Source organism: Podarcis vaucheri, assembly GCF_965113315.1.
Source record: "Podarcis vaucheri genome assembly, chromosome: 1".
Taxonomy (NCBI): Eukaryota; Metazoa; Chordata; class Lepidosauria; order Squamata; family Lacertidae; genus Podarcis; species Podarcis vaucheri.
Window position 1 is genome coordinate 22,537,235 of NC_138759.1, and position 21,032 is coordinate 22,558,266.

A 21,032-nucleotide genomic window follows, 5' to 3' on the forward strand; every position below is an offset into this window, starting at 1 on the left:
AAAGGAAAAACATCAACCTGTTGGAGATGTAAAAAAGAGGAGGGATCATACTCTCATATGTGGTGGACCTGTATAGCCATTGGCAGATACTGGAATGATATTTATAATGAGTTTAAGAAACTATTTAAAATTACTTTTTAAAAAAACAAACCCCAGAGATTTTCCTACTTTGTATTTTACCATCAGAAATTTAAAAAGATATAAGATCATTGTTTATGTATGTTATAACAGCAGCTAGGACCCTTATAGCAAGGAATTGGAAAAATGAAATGCTCCCAGAGATTACAGATTGGCAGATGCTCATGTTAGAATATCTACAATTAGCAAAACTGACGGGATCAGTTAGAGGAATATCGAAACAAAAAACAACTAGAGAACGGATAATATTTAAGAATTATGTAAAACTTTATTGTACAAATGAGCAGCGTTGTCACGCTGGCCACGTGACCCGGAAGTGTCTCCGGACAGCGCTGGCCCCCGGCCAATAGATGTGAGATGGGCGCACAAACCCCAGAGTCTGGCAAGACTGGCCCGTTCGGGCAGGGGTACCTTTACCTTTTTTAATTCCATATTAGCAGAAATTGAGTGATATTTGTAAAGAAAAAAAATCAAAGGAATGTATACAAAACAGAAAGAAATGATATTATATAATGTAAACCTGTGTAAGAAAGAATGTTATACCAAACAGTATAATGAGAAGGATGGGAAGGATCGTGCCGATGAGTACTTTTACTATGCAAATAACTTTGTCTTCTTCTATTTTTGATTTCTTTATTTCTTATCTTTGTTACTTCTTTATTTTTTATTTCTTTATAAATTTTTATAAATTTTATATAATTTTCTCTTTTTTACCTGTTAAGAGATAGTACATAATGTCTGTATAGACATGCAATTTTTTTAATCAATAAAGAGATGATTTTTTTTTACAAAATGTCTTCAATGTGCAATAGTCTCTAGCAAGATCCCCAAAGTAAGAGTACCACAACTAGTCAGGTAAAAAGATAAGACTCCACACATGAGGAGATATTGTGTTACGGATTTTTTGAACAAAGATTTGCCAGGCTGCAACTTTTCCACATGTGCAGCCCTCCTGAGGCAGGCTTTTCATCGAGGGACAATGCAGAGCTGATAGGGCCGAGGGCAGTTGGTTACGCCGCTCAACACCGGTGTGAGATCGATGTCTTTGGGGTCAATGATGGACTTCAGAGTGAAGTTCTGTAATATGGTGGTCAAGAACAAGAAGATCTCCATACGGGCCAGACCTTCCCCCACACATATCCGCTTCCCTGCAAAGGAAACCCAAAGTGTAAGATGCTCCTGGGAAAGTCACTCTTTCCACCATTTCTTTTGTTTCAGCTGGCCACAGGAAAGGTACAAGGAGTTCTGATGGACCCAGAAGCCTCTGCCCCTCTCTCACAAACTGGGAGCCCTTCCAGTTTAGGCAGCAGGAGGAAGAAGGTTCACCCTCATTGCCCTGACACCAGCCGATTAGGGAGACGGGAAAGACCTGAGCTGGCCAAGACTGCAGCCAACTGAGGAAGCAGAGATCTTACCTGCTGAGAAAGGCATGAAATAGTCGCTGTTCCTGAAGGTGCCATCTTTGTGCAAGAAATGTCCTGGGTCAAATTCTTTGGGGTTTGGAAATTCTTTGCTGTCATGTAGCACAGATATCAGACTTGGATATATGGTAGTGCCCTGCAGAGAGTGCAAAGAAATGGGCTGAATGGCCATGACACGCAACTAATGGTGTGGGAAGACACTAACAAGAAGGAAGGCATTTTGTTGATACAGAAGAATAATGGAGCAGCTTCAGAAGGCAATAGGGTGTTTCAAATGAAGTCCAGGCTTCAAGATGCCCAGCTACGCTTTAGGACTTGGCCTAAACTACTTCCCTTGCTTGTACATAAGAAGAGAAGAAAAGCTCTGCTGGATCAGTCCAGTGGCCCCATCTGGTCCAGCATCCTGTTTTCATGGTGTCCAACCAAATGCCCATGGGAAGCCCATCAACATAATCTAAACAAGACAGCACTCTCAATTCCTGTGGTTTCCACTCACTGGTATTCAGAAGCATGCTGCCTCTCACTATGGAGGTAGAATATAGCCATCATGGCTAGCAGCCTACTATTACTACTTAGAGCCTTGAAAAGAGCTGACCTTTGGAATGACATATTGTCTGAACAGTGTATCTTTGAGTACTGCATGAGGGCCGCTCAGTGGGGCAATGGAGATGAACCTCTGGATCTCATGGATGACAGCATCTGTGTAAGGCATTTCCCCACGATCTGCTATGCAAGGACTTCGTGATCGGCCAATAACTCGGTCAATTTCTTCATGCACTTTCTCTGCAATGGGAAGAATGAGGTTTAACGCCAGTGCAGGAAACATTACAGAAGAAACTGAAACTCAGTGGGAATTGTTGCAAGGCTCTGCACATTTTGGAGCTTTCAATTGTTTTCTGATGCCAACTTTCTACATATATATATATATATATATTATTAGTTTTAATTCATTATACAAAACCAAACATTAAGACAACAGAAAAGACAGAACAAAAAATGAGGGGGAAAAACAACAAAGAAAAAAGAAACATTGCATAACATAAAACACCAACAAATTAAACTTACAATAACTAAATAACACAACAATAATTGACTTCCCCTCAACTCGGTTTCGGCATATGTTACAAAGGGTTTTCTATCTGCAGTTTCGTTTTCTTAAAACTCTTTACATTGCTTGCGTTACGTCAAGCCTACTGTGATTTTTTATATTTTTTACATCTGTTTCAATATATGTCATAAATTTATTCCACTCATTATTAAACTTTGTACCTTTTTGGTTTCTTATTTTCTGTGTCATTTTTGCCAATTCTATATAATCAAATAATTTAGATTGCCACTCATTTATAGTTGGGATTTTTGATGTCTTCCACTTTTGTGCAATTAGTATTCTAGCAGCCACTGTTGCATATTGGAAAAGTGTTTGATCTTTCTTTTTAATTTCTTCTCCAATTATCCCTAAAAGGAAGGCCTCGGGTTTTTTTGTGAAGGTATATTTAAATATTTTTTTTAATTCATTGTAGATTAGTTCCCAAAACTTTCTAATTACTTCACAAGACCACCACATGTGGTAGAAATTGCCCTCCTTGATCCTACATTTCCAGCATAATTTGTCTCCGGTTTTGTACATTTTTTTCTAATTTTACAGGCGTGATGTACTACCTGTACATCTTTTTTCCCATGTTCTCTCTAAGTGTTGTACATGCCGAGAACCTCATACCTTCATTCCAGAGTTTCTTCCACTTATCAAACTCTATGTTGTATCCAAAGTCTATCGCCCATTTCACCATTACTTCTTTTATTTCTTCATCTTTGGTGTCCCATTCAAGCAGCTGGCTGGCTGTACATTTTTGATAGGAGTTTTGATTTATTTTCTAATATTTCTACCTGGAATCTGGATTTTTTCCCGTTCATCCCAATCTTTTTATCCTCAGTCCATAAAGCATTGATTTGATGAAATTGGATCCAGCCTGTCAGTTTATTCTTTATCTCTTCATATGGCCTAATCTTCCATCCATTTTCTGTTTTTACAAGCAAATCTTCATAAGTCCATCTTTTTCCTTCAATGTTTATTTTTTTATTGTTAGGATGTCGATTGGTGATAACTACCAGGGGGTGTTTCTTTCCAATAGTTTTTGTTTCTCTCCCATACTTCCAGCAGTGGCCCTCTAATAATATGATTAGAAAATCCTTTGTGGACCTTTTCTTTATTACGCCACAGGTAAGCGTGCCAGCCAAATCTTATATTGAAGCCTTCTAAATCTAACAAGTCTGTGTTTTTAATGGTAATCCAATCTTTAACCCAGCAAAGGCACGAGGCTTCATAATACAACTTCAAATTTGGGACCGCAAATCCTTCCCTGTCTCTTTGATCCGTAAGTAATTTGAATCTAATTCTTGGCCTTTTTCCTTGCCAAATAAATTTAGAGAGTACTTTCTGCCAATCTTTAAATACTGAAGTTCCCCTGATTATCGGTATATTTTGAAATAAAAACAGCAATTTCGGTAATAGACTCATCTTAATTGCCGCCATTCTTCCCGACCAAGAGAGTTTTATTCTGTTCCAGGTATCCAGCTCCTTCTTTATTTCTTTCCACGTGTTTGTATAATTGTCTTCCATTAAATTTATATTCTTCATCGTTAGCCAAATTCCCAGGTATTTTACTTTTTTAGTTACTTTAATCCCAGTCTGTGATTCAAGATGGTTTTTTTTTTTTTATAATAATTTTTATTATATTTTTTACAGAAATAACAGAACAATCAAAGAAAAAAAGAAAAGACAAGAAGAAAGGAAATAAAAAAGAAAAAAAACACGACCACTTCAATGACTTATTTCAAATTTCCATTGGACTTCCCCCGTCCCCCGCACAATGCATTCTTAACAATAAATTTATCAGCAAATTATACCCTTATTTCGTGTATTTCTTTATATTTTCAATTGCAATTTAGATTTAAATCTCTTGGTCACCATATACTCTAAAAATATACCATAATATCGTTTTTACCCATTTAAATCTTGGTTCTTTCATAAATCTTATCAAATTTCTTAAATATTCAAGTTTCATTACTGGAGCTAAGTTCCCAATCATACGACATCTTATGTTTCATATAACTTATAATACTTTTGCAAATAGTCTTTAAATTTTTTCCAGTCCTCCTCCATTGCTTCTTCTCCCAAGTCCCGGATCCTTGCAGTCATCTCGGCTAGTTCCATGTAGTTCATCAATTGCGAGTGCCAGTCCTCCAGTGTGGGCAAATCTTGGGTCTTCCAATGCTTGGCGATAAGAATTCTTGCTGCTGTTGTAGCGTACATAAAAAAGGTTCTATCCTTTTTAAACACCTTCTGGCCGACAATGCCCAGAAGGAAGGCCTCTGGTTTCTTGGGAAAGGTGTACTTAAACACCTTTTTTAACTCATTGTAGATCGTTTCCCAGAAGGCCTTCAGTCTTGGGCAAGTCCACCAGAGGTGAAAGAATGTCCCCTCAGCTTCCTTGCATTTCCAACATTTGTTATCAGACAAATGGTAAATCTTAGCTAGCTTAACCGGGGTCATGTACCACCTGTATACCATCTTCATAATGTTTTCTTTCAAAGCATTACATGCAGTAAATTTCATACCGGTGGTCCATAACCTTTCCCAGTCTTCAGACATAATATTATAACCAATGTCCTGGGCCCATTTTATCATTGCTGATTTAACTGTCTCATCCTGAGTGTTCCATTTAAGCAGCAAGTTATACATTCTCGATAATAACTTGGTCTTTGGTTCAAGCAATTCTGTCTCAAGTTTCGATTTTTCCACCTGGAAACCTGTTTTTTTGTCTAACTTAAAAACCTCATTAATTTGGGCATAATGCAGCCAATTTTGCACCTTATCCTTTAGTTTTTCAAAGCTCTGCAGTCTCCAATTACCTCCAATATTTTCTATTATTTCCCAATATTTCGGCCAATATGCCTCCATATTGGTTGTTTTCCGAGCTTTGGCCTCTATTGGTGAAATCCACCTCGGAGTTTTACTCTCCAATAAGTCTTTATATTTTTTCCAGACCATATATATTGCTTTTCTGACAATATGGTTTTTAAACATTCCATATGATTTACCCTTGTCATACCACAAATACGCATGCCAACCTAACGAATTGTTAAAGCCTTCCAGATCTAGGACATCAGTGTTTTCTAGTAAAATCCAATCTTTCATCCAGCAGAAGGCCGCCGCTTCATAATATAACCTTAAGTCCGGCAGGGCAAACCCCCCTCTCTCTTTTGCATCAGTTAATATTTTGAACTTTATTCGGGGCTTTTTGCCCTGCCAGACAAACCTAGAAATATCCTTCTGCCACTTTCCAAAACATTCCACTCTGTCCACAATCTGCAGGGCCTGAAACAAAAACAACATCTTTGGCAAAACGTTCATCTTTATAGCTGCAATTCGGCCTAACAAGGATAATTTCAGTCTTGACCAAATTTCTAAATCTTTTTTAACTTCTAGCCAACATTTCTCATAATTGTCTTTAAATAAATTCAAATTCTTAGAAGACAAGTTCACCCCCAGGTATTTCACTTTTTTAACAATGTTTAGTTCTGTCTCTTTCTGAAACCCTTCTGTTTCCATAGCCGTCAGATTTTTCCCTAACACCTTAGTTTTTTGCTTGTTCAGCTTAAAACCCGCCACCCGACCAAATTTCTGGATCAGATCCAAAACTCTTTTTGTACTGGGTTCTGGCTCCTGTAGTGTTAAAACCAGATCATCTGCAAATGCTTTCAGTTTATATTGTTTCGCTCCGACCCGTATTCCTTGTACCTGCCGATCCTCCCTTATCATGTTCAGCAAAACCTCCAGGACCGAAATAAACAATAAAGGGGATAGGGGGCACCCCTGGCGTGTTCCTTTTTCAATATGAAGTTCTTCTGTCACCACATTGTTCACTATCAACTTAGCTTTTTGTTCAGAATAGATTGCCTCTATTCCATTCTCAAACCCCCTTCCCACTCCCATCCCTTCCAAGTTTTTCTTCATAAATTTCCAAGAAATATTGTCAAAGGCCTTCTCCGCATCAATAAAAATTAACACTGCTTTGGTGTTAATATTTGTTTGTAAAAGTTCCAGAATATCGATAATATTCCTGGTGTTGTCAAACAAATGTCTACCTGGGAGAAAGCCTGCTTGGTCCTTATGGATTACTTCATTTAATACTTTTTTAAATCTGTTAGCCAAAACATCCGCAAATATTTTGTAATCCACGTTTAGGAGTGAGATAGGGCGGTAGTTCTTAAGTTGAGTCTTTTCAGTTTCCACTTTAGGTATCAGTGTGATGAATGCTTCTTTCCACGTATCTGGTGCCTTCCCTCCCCCCATAATCTGGTTGCAAACCTCCTCTAGTGGTTGTATCAAATAGTCTTTTAACATCCTATAATACTTGGAGGTGAGTCCATCCGGTCCTGGAGATTTGCCCAACTGCATATTCTGAATGGCATCCTCAATTTCCTGTTGTGTTATTTTGCAATTCAAGATTGATCTCTTCTCTTGAGATAGTTCTGGAAGGCCATTTTCTTTCAAAAATTGTTCTATCTCGGCTACATCCTCGGATCCTTGTGTGTATAGTTTTTTAAAATATTTCTGGAAGCACTTTCTAATTTCTCCGGGTTTCTGGATGTTCTTTCCTTCAACTTCTAGATTGGTAACATAATTTAATTTTTGTCTCTTTTTCAACTGCCAAGCTAGCAGTTTCCCACATTTATTTGCCGACTCAAATGATCTTTGTTTCATTTGTTTAATTCTCCATTCCACTTCTTGGTTGATCAGTTGCGCATATTGTGACTGGTGGAATTTAATTTCTCTTAGAGTCTCTTTTGATTTTGGATTCAATCTTAATTTTTTCTCACCGTCTCTTATCTTCTCCAATATCTTGTCTTTTTTACCATTCCAGAGTTTTTTCTTAATCGTATTCTGTTGTATCAGAAACCCTCTCATAACAGCTTTACTCGCGTCCCAGATTGTTCTTTTTTCCACCGAGGTATTTAAGTTGATTTCAAAATAGTCCTTTAAAGCTTTTTGGGCCTTCTTTACAATCTCTTGATCTCTTAGCAGGTTGTCATTCATTTTCCATCTGAAGGAATCGGCAGTAGTAAATCTCATTTCCATTTTCAAAGCGTTATGGTCGGAGCAAGTCTTTGGGCAGATTTCTATTTTTGTAGTCTTAGGTGCCAGCCCTCTAGTTGTCCAAATTTGGTCGATTCTTGTCCATGACAGGTGGGCTTCAGAAAAGAAAGTTCCTTCTTTACCTAGGGGGTTTCTCGTCCTCCATAGATCGATTAAATCCATATTGTCAGTTAGTTCAAAGAAAGTTTTTGGTAGTCTTCCATCTTTAGTCAAGTTCTGATTCTGTGACTTATCCATCAAAGTAGAGACAACCCCATTCATATCTCCCATCATAATGATGTTGGAATAGTCCAGATAGTCCAATAATGTCTCATGCAGCTTCTTATAAAATTCTGATTTCCCCTCATTTGGTGCATAAATTCCCAATATCAAAACTTTTTCTCCTTGGGTCGAAATTTCAATAGCCAGGATTCTTCCTTGTTCATCTTTAAACAGAAATTTTGGTGAAAGATTCTCTTTGGCGTAAATCACCACGCCTCTCTTCTTTACTCTGTCTGATGAGATAAATTCTTGGCCTAATCTTTTATTTGTTAACACCTTCCTGTGTAGCCTGGTCACATGTGTTTCTTGCAAACAAATTATATCCAAATTCTCTTTCTTTAAAATATGGAAGATCCTTTTGCGTTTTTCAGGGGAATTCGCGCCATTAATGTTCCAACTATACAGCTGCAAAGACATCTTGTGTCAATCTGTTGTTACTCTTGTTGGGTATCTTCTTTTTTGTCCGAATCCGAAGGTGGTAACTCTTTTCCTAACTCTGGTGGTGGCCAAATAGCTGCCGCTCCTTTCTGTAAGTCTTCTCCGTGATCGTGTAGAAACTTCTGGCTGTCCTCTTTCGTTTTGATTTTTATCTTCTTTCCTTTGTATTTAAACGAAAGACCTTGTGGAAACTCCCACCTGTAAGGTATTCCGTTACCTCTCAAAAGTCCAGCTAGGTCCGTATAGTTAGCTCTTAGATCCAGTAATTGTTTAGGAATATCCTTGTAAATTTGTGCTCTTCTGTCCTGGATCACAAGTGCTTTGTTGAAATGTAAATCAAGTAGCTTGTCTCTCTCCTGTTTAGTCCTTAAAATAATCAAACAGTCTCTAGGCCTGTCCTTCCCGGCAACTCTTCCCAATCTAAATGCAGTCGTTATTTTGAAGTCTGTATCTTGATTTATACCCCAGAATTTGGAAAATTCTGCCGTTAAGAAACCGGTCAAATCCTCTTTCTCAATCTCTGGGATAGAGCGTAATCTCAAATTATTTTCCCTGTTTCGCAATTCCACCAAAGACAGGTAGGCCTGCTGGTCCGTAATATGTTTGTGGAGCGGCCTTACCTCTCCTTTCAGTTCCTCCACTCCTTTGGCTGCAGCCTCTGCTTTCCCAATCGCAGCCTCCGCCAATTTTCGATTTTCAGATGTTACGTCGTTTAGATTACCAATATCTTGTGAGTGTTTAGCCACCTGTTCTGAAAGTTTGGTAATTGAGGATGTGGCTAAGTCAATTTTTGCAGTTTGATCATCCACTTTTTTATTCAAAATTGCGAATTGTTGTAGCATTTCCTCTAGCAAAGTGTTAGATCCTCCAGATGCCATATCCTCGCCTGTTAATTGTTCAGCTTCTTCAGCTGGAGTTGTTGGCGAGGGTGCAGTCTGTAAAACAGCAGGGACCGAAGATCTACGTCCCTGAGAAAACAGGGTTGTTTGTGTCAGTTTGCCTTTCCCTGCCTTCGACGCAGCTCTTGTTTTCACTCTGTCACTCATTCCACACCTGTCTTAGGATTCAAGGTCAAACTGTCAAAAGTTTCATGAGAAAGACAGGCCTTGGAGTAAACAACCAAACCACAGAGAGACAAAGCAAAGTTGGTTCCCAGAAAGTTGTAAATCCCAAACTCCACTAGAGGGAGTGATGTTACAGTTCAGGAAAGAAGAAACAAAGTTTCAGTCGCCATTAAAGTTCCTTCAGTTAAGTAAATTAACAATAATCCTTGGAAAAGACCTTTTCCCTCTGGCAGAGCTCTCACAATGTTGCCACAAGTTTCTTAAAAGGTGCAAGGTACAGTTGTTTAATTGTATCCAACAGTAATGCCTCTAAATATCCATTTCAGGTTGTAAATGTATCCGCAAAGTAGCCTTTTGTCCCGCTGCAAGTCCGGAGACTGGGGGTTTTAAAGTCTTTAAAGTTTTTAAAGGTCTAGCAGAGGAGAAAGTCCCCAAGTAAGGTACAGAAAAGATTCAAGATGGTTTTTTAGCTCTTCTTTCATATTTTTAGTCATCATTTTAGTTTTTGTTCTATTTAATTTGAAGCCGGATTGTTTGTTTAGTCGTTTAGTCGTGTCCGACTCTTCGTGACCCCATGGACCAGAGCACGCCAGGCACTTCTGTCCTCCACTGCCTCCCGCAGTTTGATCAAACTCATGCTAGTAGCTTCAAGAACACCATCCAACCATCTCATTCTCTGTCGTCCCCTTCTCCTTGTGCCCTCCATCTTTCCCAACATCAGGGTCTTTTCCAGGGAGTCCTCTCTTCTCATGAGGTGGCCAAAGTATTGGAGCCTCAGCTTCACGATCTGTCCTTCCAGTGAGCACTCAGGGCTGATTTCCTTCAGAATGGAGAGGTTTGATCTTCTTGCAGTCCATGGGACTCTCAAGAGTCTCCTCCAGCACCATAATTCAAAAGCATCAATTCTTCGGCGATCAGCCTTCTTTATGGTCCAGCTCTCACTTCCATACATCACTACTGGGAAAACCATGGCTTTTACTATACGGACCTTTGTTGGCAAGGTGATGTCTCTGCTTTTTAAGATGTTGTCTAGGTTTGCCATCGCCTTTCTCCCAAGGAGCAGGCGTCTTTTAATTTCGTGACTGCTGTCACCATCTGCACTGATCATGGAGCCCAAGAAAGTAAAATCTCTCACTGCCTCCATTTCTTCCCCATCTATTTGCCAGGAGGTGATGGGCCCAGTGGCCATGATCTTCGTTTTTTTGATGTTGAGCTTCAGACCATATTTTGCGCTCTCCTCTTTCACCCTCATTAAAAGGTTCTTTAATTCCTCTTCACTTTCTGCCATCAAGGTTGTGTCATCTGCATATCTGAGGTTGTTGATATTTCTTCCGGCAATCTTAATTCCGGCTTGGGATTCATCCAGCCCAGCCTTTCGCATGATGAATTCTGCATATAAGTTAAATAAGCAGGGAGACAATATACAGCCTTGCCGTACTCCTTTCCCAATTTGGAACCAATCAGTTGTTCCATATCCAGTTCTAACTGTAGCTTCTTGTCCCACATAGAGATTTCGCAGGAGACAGATGAGGTGATCAGGCACTCCCATTTCTTTAAGAACTTGCCATAGTTTGCTGTGGTCAACACAGTCAAAGGCTTTTGCATAGTCAATGAAGCAGAAGTAGATGTCTTTCTGGAACTCTCTGGCTTTCTCCATAATCCAGCGCATGTTTGCAATTTGGTCTCTGGTTCCTCTGCCTCTTCTAAATCCAGCTTGCACTTCTGGGAGTTCTCGGTCCACATACTGCTTGAGCCTTCCTTGTAGAATTTTAAGCATAACCTTGCTAGCATGTGAAATGAGTGAAATTGTGCGGTAGTTGGAGCATTCTTTGGCACTGCCTTTCTTTGGGATTGGAATGTAGACTGATCTTCTCCAATCCTCTGGCCACTGCTGAGTTTTCCAAACTTGCTGGCATATTGAGTGTAGCACCTTAACAGCATCATCTTTTAAAATTTTAAACAGTTCAGCTGGAATACCATCACTTCCACTGGCCTTGTTATTTGCAGTGCTTTCTAAGGCCCATTTGACTTCACTCTCCAGGATGTCTGGCTCAAGGTCAGCAACCACACTACCTGGGGTGTATGAGACATCCATATCTTTCTGGTATAATTCCTCTGTGTATTCTTGCCACCTCTTCTTGATGTCTTCTGCTTCAGTTAGATCTTTACCACTTTTGTCCTTTATTATGGTAATCTTTGTACGATATGTTCCTTTCATATTTCCAATTTTCTTGAACAGATCTCTGGTTCTTCCCATTCTGTTGCTTTCCTCTATTTCTTTGCATTGCTCGTTTAAGAAGGCCTTCTTGTCTCTCCTTGCTGTTCTTTGGAAATCTGCATTCAATTTCCTGTATCTTTCACTATCTCCCTCGCATTTTGCTTGCCTTCTCTCCTCCGCTATTTGTAAGGCCTCGTTGGACAGCCACTTTGCTTTCTTGCATTTCTTTTTCATTGGGATGGTTTTAGTTGCTGCCTCCTGTATAATGTTGCGAGCCTCCATCCATAGTTCTTCAGGCACTCTGTCCAGCAAATCTAAATCCTTAAACCTGTTCCTCACTTCCACTGTGTATTCATAAGGGATTTGGTTTAGATTGTATCTTACCTGTCCAGTGGTTTTTCCTACTTTCTTCAGTTTAAGCTTGAATTTTGCTATAAGGAGCTGATGATCTGAGCCACAGTCAGCTCCAGGTCTTGTTTTTGCTGACTGTATAGAGCTTCTCCATCTTTGGCTGCAGAGAATATAATCAATCTGATTTCGATGTTGCCCATCTGGGGATGTCCATGTGTAGAGTCGTCTCTTGTGTTGTTGGAAAAGCGTGTTTGTGATGACCAGCTTGTTCTCTTGACAGAACTCTATTAGCCTTTGCCCTGCTTCGTTTTGATCTCCAAGGCCAAACTTGCCAGTTGTTCCTTTTATCTCTTGATTCCCTACTTTAGCATTCCAATCCCCTATAATGAGCAGAACATCCTTCTTTGGTGTCACTTCGATAAGGTTTTGTAAGTCTTCATAGAACTGGTCAATTTCAGTTTCTTCAGCACCAGTAGTTGGTGCATAAACTTGGATTACTGTGATGTTAAAAGGTCTGCCTTGGATTCGTATCGAGATCATTCTATCATTTTTGAGGCTGCATCCCAGTACAGCTTTCGCCACTCTTTTGTTGACTATGAGGGCCACTCCATTTCTCTTACGGGTTTCTTGCCCACAGTAGTAGATATGGTAGTCATCCGAACTGAATTCGCCCATTCCCGTCCATTTTAGCTCACTGATGCCCAGGATGTCAATATTTATTCTTGCCATCTCATTTTTGACCACATCCAACTTACCCAGGTTCATGGTTCTTACATTCCAGGTTCCTATGCAATATTTTTCTTTACAGCATTGGACTTTCCTTTCGCTTCCATGCATATCCACAACTGAGCGTCCTTTCGGCTTTGGCCCAGCCGCTTCATCAGCTCTGGATCTACTTGTACTTGTCCTCCGCTCTTCCCCAGTAGCATGTTGGACACCTTCCGACCTGAGGGGCTCATCTTCCAGTGTCATAACTTTTATATGCCTGTTGTTGAAGCCGGATAGCTTTCGAAATTCTTCTAACAGATCTATCACTTTACTGACACTTTTTTTGGGGATCTTCCAACGACAACTTTTTTAACAATTTCTATACCAATTTCTATAAGGCATTGCCCCACGATCTGCCATGCAAGGACTTCATGATCGGCCAATAACTCAGAAGAAACGGAAACTCAGTGGGAGTGCCTGCCAGCCCCTGCACATTTTGGAGCTTTCAATTGTTTTCTGATGCCAACTTTCTACTAACTCGTCACCACAGGCAATTTATTGTAGCTTACCTTCAGCAATCCATCTATAATCAGAGAAACATAGCATAACTGCAATTATTTATATATTAATTTAATTTCTATCCCAAAGGAGCCCAGCGGGACAAAAGCTTTAGGGATGTTATAGGAGCAAGTGATGGTCTAGTTTAGAGAGATTCCTATTGGAGGCACTGTCCAGCAGTGATTCTGATACTACCCGAGGGCCCTTTGGCCCCTGGCCCTTGTGGTTGTGCCTTTGTCTAAAGCAGTGGTGTCCAAACTTTTTTCAAAGAGGGCCAGAAAGGATGAAGTAAACCAAAGTTGGTGACCTTTTTTTTAGTATTTTACCCCCAGGAAATAACCTGCTGCTGGGGCCGGATTAAACCGACCAGCAGGCCCAATTAGGTCCCCAAAATGGACTTTGGACATGCTTGATCTAAAGGATCTTCACTGGCTGCCAGAACACTACGGAGTCAAATTCAAGTTGTTACTGTTTGCATATAAAATCCTGGGGTTTGCAATATGGTCAGCTATAAGAGCTCATCCACACGTCTGTTTTTGCTGGGATTTCTAGGCACGGGTCTGTGGTTACTAGGCATGGAACTGAGCATTTTGTCCACCCCCCCCCCACCACTGTTGTCTCCAGGAAAGCCTTCTGTCTACTGCTGATTTCAGTCAGCGATGATTAACATTCAGCGATGAACAGTGGGTTTTCCTGGCGAAAGTGGCAGAACAACAACCTCTTGGACCTGTGCCACATAAATCTAGGAGAGAACTAGAATAAGTACTAATAACGCATCTGTTTTACCTTGTATCTCTGGGTATTTGAGGAGGATCATGAACCCGTATCGCAGTGTGATGCTGGTGTTCTCTGTTCCAGCCCCAAACAAGTCAACAGTGCTTATGGCCAGGTTTTCAATGGTGAAATGGGATGCACTATTACCTTTTTCCTGCAGAAACACACAACACAGTCAGTGGAGTCAACTCAATTGTTCTGAGTACAACATAACAAGAATTTAATTGCGCCACTGGGACCAGCTCTCTTCCCAAGACACATCTTATCTCAAGTCTTTTTATAGCTCGTTCCTCTGGACATTCCTTGCCCAGAGGGCTAATCATTAGAAAGAACTTCCCACTTACTGTAGGAACAAGTCAGCAATGGGAAATGAATCTACTCCAATGGGGTGTGAGCAGGAATCTCTTTCCTTGGCATTCCCCACAAGAAGCTGGATGGATGTCTGCTGGTTGGGAAGCTTCAGGAGTGGCAGGAGAACCCACGTGGAGAGTTCTGTGAGTTTTCATGATTACCTGATCCATTTTCATAAGGAAGCAGTCGATAAAATCCCGAGGTGAGCTGGGGTCCAGAGTGGGCCTGTGCTCTTCAACTTCCTCCAAAACAAACTCTCTGAGTGCCAAGTTGTTTTTCAGCACTTTGCGGTGGGGCCCAGGGATACATTTCATCAAAGAAGGAAAGATGTTGTAGAGCTAGAAGAAACACCACAAGAGACCCATTGGCACCAACCTCAGTCAGGGTTTGTCCACACTCGGGCTTCAGTATAATGTTGGCCACTGTTGCCTTGTGTGCATTTCAACTCTGTGGTCCACACACCAGCATTTTCACTACCAATGCCTCCCAAATCTATATAGATGTTCCCCATCAGCTGTCTTATATTATTATTTTATATCTGCGGTTTGTAGAGTAAAATCAAAATATAAAACCAGAAAATTCATAATCAAAATAAAAACAACAACCCAGATACCCCGCCAAACTCCACATGCTAAAAGGTATGTACTGAATGAAACCATTGTTCTCCCAAGGTCAGTACTGCCTATGCAGCAGCTCTGCTGGGTTTCATTCAGAAGTCCCATCCCTAACCAGGGATGCTACTAGGGATTGACTCTGGGACCCTATATAAACAAGCCAAATGCTCTAAAACGGAGCTATGGGATTACGTATATATCTCTAAATCTAGTCCCATCTTTTTCTCCTACTGAAACCAGTCCGTGTACACATCCCTGGCTTAAAAATCAGCAAGGCGCAACATTTCATAAGAAATGGCAGGTTAGATATGGATTGTGACTAACATCATGTATTCACACCTTCTCAAACCATTAGTGGAAGCACACTGGATGCAGTGGCAATGGCAGTGTGCATACATCCCAAGTGATTAGTTCCAGTTACAGTATTGAGCCTGTGGGTTTTATTCGTTAAGTTTACTTCGTATTCCACTGGGCTGCTGTTGAGTTAAGTCAAACCTTGGTTACTAGGCCCAGGTATTCGTATTAGCTCTCCAAATTAAAAACATAAGAAGAGCCTACTGAATCAGGCCAGTGGCCCATCGTGCTGTCACAGTGGCTAACCAGTTACTCATGGCAAACCTGCAACTAGGACATTAACAGAAATATTAAGAGGCAGAGGCAGTATGGGCTATGAGAAGCCTGGAAGAAAGACATTTAAACAGCAGGAAAATGGCTACAGCCAGAGGCAGTATCTACATAAAATAAATACTCCACATGCAAGAAAACTTAGGCTTTGTGGAAAAGAATGCATTTAACCAGATGGCACCTACCTGTCCCCAAGGAGAGCTAAAAACCTGAAAGAGTTCACTTATTAAGGTTAGCATGGATAGCAACTTCTTGTCATTATAACCGTATCGTTTCCCAAAGATAATTGCACAAATGACATTGGAGATGGCACAACTGAGTGATAAGGTTGGATCCAAGGGCTTCTCTGGAAGAACAAGAAAAAAATAATTAAACCCATTACAGGTTTTAGGCAATAATCTAATCTGGAATTTCTGAGCTGCCATTTCCTGGCTCCTGGCCTCAGTGGTCAGACAGGGAGCTGCCTTTCTCACAACAATTCTGGAGGCATGGGCATCTTCAGTGGCTATGAGTGGTTTCTTCCAAGGACTTTCCAAGGTGCTTTCTTCCAGCTTCAGCCAATATATCCTTAGATAGGAAAGAGTGACCACAGTGGTGCAGGCCTTGGTGAAGTCTAGACTAAAACTAGGGAATCTAAAGCACTTCAGATGCTGCTAGACTCTAACTTCTGGACTACTGTTGACTGTTGGGGCTGAAAGCAGCTGGAATTCAACAATATCTGCGGAGCACTCTTGCAGTTGATAGAGAAGCAGCAGCCGGGCTTTAGATGGAACTGGTCTGTGTCAGCATATTACACCCCTGCTGAAAGCTATGCATTGTTTGCCAGTACATTGACAAGGTAAGTTCAGTTCATTACTGGTGTGTATGAAGCCTTCAGTGACCTAGGACCAGGTGGTGGTTAATAATCTGTTGTAATGTACCCCAGAATCTGTTGTGATGTTTAAGGGGGTCTGCTTGATAAGCCTATGTCGATGAAGGGCAGTGGCTACCCACCCTGTGTGTCCCGGAACTTTTCTAGCAGGAACTGTGCTTCCTCCTGGATCCTCTCCTCAATACTTTTCTTTCCCATGCCAAAGTTGCGCAGGGTGGTAAGGGCAAAATGTCGGAGCTGCTTCCACGCCTCCCCATTGCTGAATATAATTCCTGGAAAGCAGAAGAGGAAATGGGCATAAAGGAGATGGATGGACTGAAAGAGAGAGCAGAAGAAGCAGGTTGGAAGAGCAGGAGGCTCTTATTCTTGGCTCCAGACCACCTGGAGACTTGGTACTTTGGTGCCTCCTTAGTTCATAATCAGTAGCTGGCCATTCTTCTGATACATGCCCTTACCGTAAAATATATGTGTTTAATGTGCATAAAATGCTATGTTTGTGTGTGTTGTGTATAAAACATAGTGGAGGTTTGCATTTGCAGAATGTCCATTTTTGCAGCTAAAACATAAAAAGAGGTTTCAATGTTTCGATATTTATGTTAACTGGTAATTCATCTCTTGGAGCCTGGGTCTCTCTCTGAAGCTGCCAGTATAATGAAGAAGCAATAGTTCTTGGACTATATTAACCAGAAAGAACTTAAAGAAAACTGGACTACATTGCTAGTTGTATAAGTGCAATGTGTTGATTTGTATTTATTTATTTTCTTGGTAACAAATTTATAGATAGTTTGCAGTAACTTTGAAGCACTTACTGCCCACACCAGAATTACCCCAAACCATTATTTTTAAAGGCTAGAGACTCATTCAATCCTGCTTTAATTTTTGGTGCTTGCTCTAAACCAGAGGCGGAGCTAGCTGCTCCGGCATCTGGAGTGGCCTGCGTGGGCAGGGGTAAGCAACCTTGGGTGTAAGGTGTCGCGCGGCGGCGGGGACCTTCCGGCGGGTGCCAGCAGCAACGCACATCCCAGGGGGGGCGCCACCTGTGGCAATATCACTCCCCTCAGGGATTGCACCCAGGGCGGCCAGCACCCACCACACCCACCTTTCTCCGCTACTGCCCTAGATATTGCTTAAGTACTTTTATGAGATGGCTCATTTCTCTCTTAAATGGCAATGGCCAATATATAGCTATGCCATTAAAAGGCTGATAATTATCTATTTCTACTGTCCAGTGGGAACATTAATTAGGAAAGTTTGTCTCAAAATGCAATGACTTGTCTTTGCAACCTTTTTTGCTTTATTTTCATGAATAGAGGGATTTTCCTGCGTCCCCTCCCCTCCACTGGTCAACCAGCATAAAATACCTAATCCCTTGTTGACATCATCAGCTAATGGCAGGCGTCCCCTGGCAGCAAATTCATCTCCACGGTCGATCAGCGCTTCTTTCACTGCATCATAGCCATGCAGCACCACAACCCGTTCTGTTCCAAAATACATTGTGAACACAGAGCCATACTTCTCACCAAACTGGAAAAAAGATAGAGAAGGACATCTAGGTGGGTTTACGGATTAGGAGAGAGTCATATAGCTGATGGAGAGCCCCGCTGCCCCCAGACTCACTATGGGCATCTGAACCACATGACTCTTAATAACATACAGAAGAGTTCTGCAGCTAGATCAGACCAAAGGCCAACTAGTCCATGACTGTTATCACAGTGGCCAACACAGTTCTTCTGGGAAGCTCAAAAACAAGACCTGAGTGCAATAGCACGCTCCCCTCCTGCAGGTCCCTGGAACTGGTGGAGGTTCAGCATCATTGCTAGCAGCTATGGGTAGCTTTATCTTCAATGAACGTCGTCTTAACAAAATTCCACAGTGAATTCCACAGTTTCAATATGCACTGTATAAAGAACTACTATCTTGTGTGTGTTGTAAATCTTCTAACACTCAGCTTTAACTGAAGGCTCCATGTTTTAGCATTACAGACCCTTCATGTGTCCCTATTTTCCAGGGACATCCCTGATTTAGAGAAGCCATCCCAGTTTGATCACAGAATGTCCTTAGGCTGTCCCTATTTTCATTGGAGAAATGTTGGAGGGTATAGAGTTATCCGACCCCCTCTGAAGGCAATCCTGAATAGGGAAGTGTTTTTCTGTTTAATTTCTAATGTTTTCATTATGTTTTTATATATGTTAGAAGCTGTCCGGAGTTGCTGGGGCAACCCAGTAAGCTTTGTGGGCTATAGTAAAATTATCTTTATGGAATGGGATGTCCCTATTTTCATTGGAGAAATGTTGGAGGGTATGGCATTATGAGAGGGGGGTAAAAGTGTTTTCCCGCCCACTTTCTCTATACCATGAATATGATTATACTGCTCTGTTATGTCCCCCTCACACTCATTTTTCTAAGGGAATTCTTAAAGTACCTTCCAACCAAGCACATTCTGGGGAAAATAAAGGAGCAGCTTTTCAAAATACAAGAAGACTATGAACTCCCCACTGTCCAGCAGAAGCTTAAAATGTTCAGAGGGCAAAAATGCCCAAACCATCCATGTGTGGAGGGAGAATTGGACCCGCCCCCGCCCCCGCCCCCTGTCCCTAATATAGTATGCAAACTGCACTATTTCTTTTTAACATTCTTTACTCAGAAAGGGGCTTTATGGCTTTTATTTTAAGGATAAAACAATAAAATGACAATAAAATCACCCCCTTTGTGGAGTTGTGGGACCTGCTCAAAGTCCACCTCTTTTCTGTGGAGCCTTTGGGACAAGTCCCTGCTCCCCATCCCTGCCGATGTAGCCAAGCACAAGTCCATGCCACTGACATCACAGCGATTCTGCTATTCTTTTCTTATGGTCTGGGTGCCTCCCCTCCCTCCCTTGCCTCTCCTCTGTCAAAGTGCAGAGTCTGTTGCCTTATACTCTGCAAATGTGCCCTGCACACAGATGGTACCATATATAAATAAACAAACTGACAATGGATTGTCCCCTTCCAAAAGAGTCAGATGGAACGAGGCTTGCAAACAGGTAACGGTCATCAACAGACAGCTGTTGAGGAAGGTGCTCATCTTTGGCTTACCTCCTGGAGAACCTGGGGCAGGTTGTTGGTCTTCAGCTGCAATGCGTTCCCTACGATGGGCAGTGGAGGTGGGCCAGGTGGCAGCTGCTTTGCATTCTCTGGCGTCCTGCTCCTGACTGCAAGGAAAACAAGGCAAGAGATACATATGATCGTCAAAATGGTCACTGTCCCTAGAGGCTCCATGGCACCAGCTAACAGTGACTGAAATGACTCTAGACGAATTAATTTGCTTTCCAATTTTATATACTCTGAGGAGGTCACATATACATGAATTTTCACCAATAGGAATTCTAGGTTTCTCTGAGTAAATGAGATTAGCCATTAAGTAGATCAGGTTGTATAATGAAGAAATGAACTTCTCTGAACTTCTTTTTCTTCATTGATTTTTAAGGCAATGATAACGGCATTAGTGTACACAAGGTCTGTGATGTAAGACAACCAGGGGTTCAGTTTTTTTCTGCCAAACATTGTAATGTGCCAAGAAAGAAGCAAACCAAGAATTCAGATCAATATATATATTATTATTTTTAATAAATTTTTTATTGGTTTTTCACAGTTTTTATAAACACAAACAATACACAATACAAACAAACAAACACACAAACATGTATAATTTCGTATCCCTTTTTCTTAAACCTTACTTCGCCGACTTCCCCATACCTCCCCTTTCTACATCCCAATTTCCAAAATTATTTCAGCAAATCCTAACACTTGGTTTTATCAAATTTTACCCTCATTCTTTTCTTTTACTTAATCTTTTACAGCTGTAATCCCTTTCCCCCCCCTAAAAACTTGACATTTTAGCACTCGTTAATTTTACAATGCTTCTTAAGATAAACTTTGAATTTCTTCCAATCTTCTTCCGCCATCTCTTTCCCCTAGTCACTGATTCTGCCAGTCATTTCAATCAGTCCCATACAGTCTATCACCTTCATCTGCCATTCTTCCAGAGTGGGTAGATCTTGAGTTTTCCAATGCTTTGCGATGAGTACTCTTGCTGCTGTGATGGCGTACATAAAAAAGTTCTATCTTTCTTTGGCACCATTTGGCCGACAATGCCCAAGAGAAAGGCCTCTGGTTTCTTAGGGAAAGTACATTTAAGTACCTTTTCCATTTCATTATATATCATTTCCCAGAAAGCCTTAATCTTTGGGCACGTCCACCAAAGGTGATAGAAAGTACCTTCAGTTTCTTTACATTTCCAACACTTATTATCAGGCAAATGGTAAATTTTTGCTAGCTTGACTGGGGTCATGTACCACCTATAAATCATTTTCATAATATTTTCCTTTAAGGCATTACATGCCGTAAATTTCAAACCGGTGGTCCACAACTGTTCCCAATCAGCAAACATAATATTATGACCAATGTCCTGTGCCCACTTAATCATAGCTGATTTAACCGTTTCAT

At 41.0% G+C, this 21,032-nt stretch overlaps 1 protein-coding gene across 1 annotated transcript; it reads right to left on the bottom strand.

Annotated features, from left to right (window-relative positions):
- Nucleotides 1-809: 809 nt before the first annotated feature.
- On the bottom strand, nt 810-19,827 carry LOC309538200 (cytochrome P450 2C19-like). The gene is made up of 9 exons (XM_082233536.1): nt 19,623-19,827; nt 17,910-18,072; nt 16,671-16,820; nt 15,863-16,023; nt 14,601-14,777; nt 14,101-14,242; nt 2,155-2,342; nt 1,554-1,695; nt 810-1,286 (listed from the first exon to the last, which is right to left on the bottom strand). The coding sequence occupies exons 1-9, from the start codon at nt 19,803-19,805 to the stop codon at nt 1,105-1,107; spliced, it is 1,488 nt and encodes a 495-aa protein (XP_082089662.1). The 5' UTR covers nt 19,806-19,827; the 3' UTR covers nt 810-1,104.
- Between the last annotated feature and the right edge of the window lie 1,205 nt (nt 19,828-21,032).

Excerpts from the sequence above, each read along its gene's own strand:
- LOC309538200 (XM_082233536.1), bottom strand. The coding sequence starts at position 19,805 with ATGGAGCCTCTAGGGACAGTGACCATTTTGACGATCATATGTATCTCT. Across the intron at positions 16,821-17,909 it reads TGATGTCAACAAGGGATTAG|GAATTATATTCAGCAATGGG; the intron begins GTATTTTATGCT and ends TCTGCTTTCCAG. Across the intron at positions 16,024-16,670 it reads AAAGTTCCGGGACACACAGG|AGAAGCCCTTGGATCCAACC; the intron begins GTGGGTAGCCAC and ends TTGTTCTTCCAG.